Source organism: Chiloscyllium plagiosum, chromosome 13 (assembly GCF_004010195.1).
Source record: "Chiloscyllium plagiosum isolate BGI_BamShark_2017 chromosome 13, ASM401019v2, whole genome shotgun sequence".
Classification (NCBI taxonomy): domain Eukaryota; kingdom Metazoa; phylum Chordata; class Chondrichthyes; order Orectolobiformes; family Hemiscylliidae; genus Chiloscyllium; species Chiloscyllium plagiosum.
In genome coordinates, this window is record NC_057722.1 from 44,043,060 (window position 1) to 44,046,909 (window position 3,850).

General features: G+C 39.2%; 1 protein-coding gene across 2 annotated transcripts in view; it reads right to left on the minus strand.

Annotated features, from left to right (window-relative positions):
• Window positions 1–3,306, minus strand: part of polr2h (RNA polymerase II, I and III subunit H) — a 12,691-nt gene extending 9,385 nt beyond the window's left edge. The window contains exons 1-2 of one of the 2 annotated variants that reach the window (XM_043702255.1): window positions 3,100–3,306; window positions 671–754 (exon numbers count right to left, since the gene is read on the minus strand). In XM_043702255.1, the coding sequence (XP_043558190.1) occupies window positions 671–754; window positions 3,100–3,172 (157 nt within the window). In that variant the 5' untranslated portion in view covers window positions 3,173–3,306. The remainder of the gene's footprint in view (window positions 1–670; window positions 755–3,099) is intronic. The other variant, XM_043702256.1, reaches the window with a different exon arrangement.
• Between the last annotated feature and the right edge of the window lie 544 nt (window positions 3,307–3,850).

Sequence of the window (3,850 nt, forward strand, 5' to 3'; positions counted from 1 at the left end):
GAAATGTTGGGCCACGGGGCGGTGTGGTTGATTGGTGCGGGTTGTTCCCTAAAGCACTCTGCTAGGAGGCGCCCAGTCTCCCCAATGTAGAGGAAACCGCATCGGGAGCAACGGATACAATAAATGATATTAGTGGATGTGCAAGTAAAACTTTGATGGATGTGGAAGACTCCTTTAGGGCCTTGGATAGAGGTGAGGGAGGAGGTGTGGGCACAGGGTTTACAGTTCCTGAGCCCAATTCATGAAACTGAAGGACACAATTATCAAAAAGCAATTTTGGAGGAACCAGTTTGGATTTTATCAAATCGGATACCAGCTCAGCAAATTGCCCTGGATGTGTAAACACCAATGTAATCTCAAATAAGATAGTCTTCACAATAACTATAATTACTACAAATATGTTACAAAAGATTAGAAACACATTAAAAATTCTACTGGTAATGACAGCCTGGTATCCAGAAGTAATATTACCTTGGGGTACAACTGAAAGTTGTCCACCCCTGCCACTTTTAGTATACTAGGAGAAATTGCCACTTTTGCAGCACTGCAGGTGTCAAATGAAAAGACCTTTCAATTCTTCCATAATAGCAACATTGCTTGAGCTGGATTGGAACTGAACTGGAATTTTTAAACACAGTAACCACAAAAATGTGTTAATTGAAATTCTTACCTAGTTCAACAGGGTAAATCTGAATGTTTACATCAAGTATTAGATCCATTTTAAAGGATTCACTTTCACAGTGTAAGCGAGAAACTGTAAAAACAGCAGAAAAGTTCTATTATTTGCCCAAAGGTATCTAAATGTTACTTTTAGTCGTTAGTTTATCTGAACTATCTGCTACACAATCAAACACTATCTTTTTGTCAGAGTAATATTTTTGTTATGATTGTACATTTGTTAGTTCATTTTTTTTGCACTATAGTGCATCCTCCTCATTAAAAATACATAAAATACAAGGCAACCCAAAGTGCACCAAATTAATTCAAGCAGAAAATGACAGATTTAGGCAACAGCATATTACAGGATGTTGTTGAATTGGGGAATGGACTAAAAATTGGCAGGTGGAATTCAACAACTTATACTTAGATAACATTGTTAATATAGGAAACAGTAAGTTGGACAATCAAAAGGTTGCTCAGAGTTATGTTTTGGAAGCATCTTACAGGATAAATGAGAGGTAGAAGGTAGAGAGAGGTTTAGTAAGAGAACTCCAGAACAGAGTCAGAGACTATGTACATAATTTGCAACAACAAAAAAAGTCAAAGAAGCTCAAGAGGCCAGAAATAAACGAATGCAGGCATAACAGTCACAGAGGTGTACAGCATGGAAACAAGACCTTTCAGTCCATCTTGTCCATGCCAACCAGATATCCTAAATTAATCTTGTCCCAGTTGCCAGCAGTTGGCCCATATCCCTCTAAAGCCTTCCTATTCATTTACCCAATCAGATGTTGTAACTGTAAATGTTATAATTGTACCAGCCTTCAGCACTTCCTTTGACAGTTCATTCAATACATGGACCACCCTTCTTATGAAAAAGTTGCCCATTAGGTCCCTTTTAAATCTTTCCCATCTTACCCTAAACCTATGCCCTCGAGTTCTGGAATACCCAACCCAGCCGTGATAAAGGGACGTAGGATGGAATTAAAATGTTCAGGAGGGGTAGGCCAATGGAAGGATTGGAAAAGAAGGACGTGAATTTTAAAATCAAGGCATTGCTGAAACAGCAAACACAATAGGTAAGCGAGGACAGGGGTGATGTGAAAAAAAGGATTTTGTGCAAGTTAGAACATGAGCAACAGAAATGACTTCAAGTTTACAGAATATGGGAAGTCAACTTGGAAGCCTTCTAAGTAATCAAATTCTGCAGTAATAAAGTTATGAATGAGAGTTTTAAAAGCAGATAAATTGAGGCAAATGTTTACAAAGTGTGAGGTGATGCCCTTAGGTTAAAAAAGTTACTAAATTCAGAACAGAAGTAGTTTTGTTGTGGAGGAAGAGCAGAAATATTTAAGGATATGGATTTATAGCCAATTAAAACCAGTATATTGGTAAAAAAAAAGTTAATGAAAATTCAGGTTTTACCATAAAAGATATATTACGAATAAAGCAATAGGTGCTGATGACTATTATATACAAACTATAATAAGACACTAATGCCTATGAGGAAACAGGGATAGATATAAAAATTGGATACAGAGTTGAAAGAACACAAATTTGAGGCAACATAATGTTAATTTAAAATTATTGAAGAATGATACAGGTATATATAAGCTGTTTGCTGAAAATGTGTTGCTGGAAAAGCGCAGCAGGTCAGGCAGCATCCAAGGAGCAGGAGAATCGACGTTTCGGGCATGAGCACTTCTTCAGAAATGTTGCCTGATGGATGCTGTCTGACCTGCTGCGCTTTTCCAGCAACACATTTTCACCTCTGATCTCCAGCATCTGCAGTCCTCACTTTCTCCTATATCAGCTGTTTCAACTACTTTAATGAAAGTGTGTTTGTGCCTGTTTTCTACAGCAGAAGGTGAATTAAGTACAATTAAACCTAATTATTAAGGTCACTCTTTGGAGGAATGTCATTGAAATCTCAAATGCAAAAGAAGACAGGAGATTTTTGTATTGTTACAAAGCTGTGGGAATTCACTTCCAGTATTCGTGGCGAAGGAAGGGGGGAATACGCGTGGGTCGACTGAGTACTTAATGTACAATTAAGAACAAGTGTAGGTGTCACAATATGTTTGAACAGGTTGACTGGAAAAATAGGATACTGCTTTTTTTAAAAAATAAACATTTAAATGAAAGGGTAGGAACAGGGCCTGTAAATGTATCTAAATTATTGCCGACTGCCGTGGAAGCAGCAATAGGGTTTGTTCGGTCCAACTGGGGCTTTTACAAACTTCAGGAAAACACATGTACAACATTACAGGAACTGGTCAAATCAATGAACTAGACACTGTGTATTAAACGATGCACTGGAAGATTGTGAAGAGTTTGAGTTAAAAGTGGACGACGAAGGCTGGATGGCTCTGCTCTGCTCCTTTCCCTGTGTTCGAGCGGAGCTACCTGAGCCCATTCTCACGCATCTCTTTTCCTTACCTCTGTCAAACTTTATACCTTCCGGGTCAATATCCTTCACATCAAAGATATCCTCAAATAAAATTCCTGCCATCCTTGTACAAACAAAATTACAGTTAACTGCTAGCAAACACAAGCAAGATAATTTCAAACGCCTGCCGAACAGGCCACGACAGATTTCTCACAGTATGCCGGGATACTGGCAGACCTGCTTTGCCTCCCAGCAGACTGGCAACAGTACTGTGTGAGCATTTGACTGTTCTCCCGCCATCTTTAATCAAGGCATTTTTTTGTGTTTCACAATACAATATAGTGTTTAGATTAGATTCCCTACAGTGTGGAAACAGGGCCTTTGGTCCAACCAGTCCACACCGACCCTCTGAAGAGGAACCTATCCAGACCCACTTCACTCTAACTAATGCACCTAACACTATGGGCAATTTAGCATGGCTAATTCACATGACCTGCACATCTTCGGACTATGGGAGGGTACCAGAGCATCCGGAGGAAACCCACACAGACATGGGGAAAATGTGCAAACTCCACACAGACAGTCGCCCAAGGCTGGAATCAAACCTGGGACCCTTGGTGCTGTGAGGCAGCAGCGTTAACCACTGAGCCACCATGTCCCTAACTGAAAGGTTTTTTTCTTAATGTAAATAAATCAGTTTAGTTTTTTTAGGTCTCTCTGTTTTTAACTGTATTTTAAACATTGATGGAGATATATGAAAAGTATGGCAGGTGCTGTAAACCTGAAATATATAAATTGTTT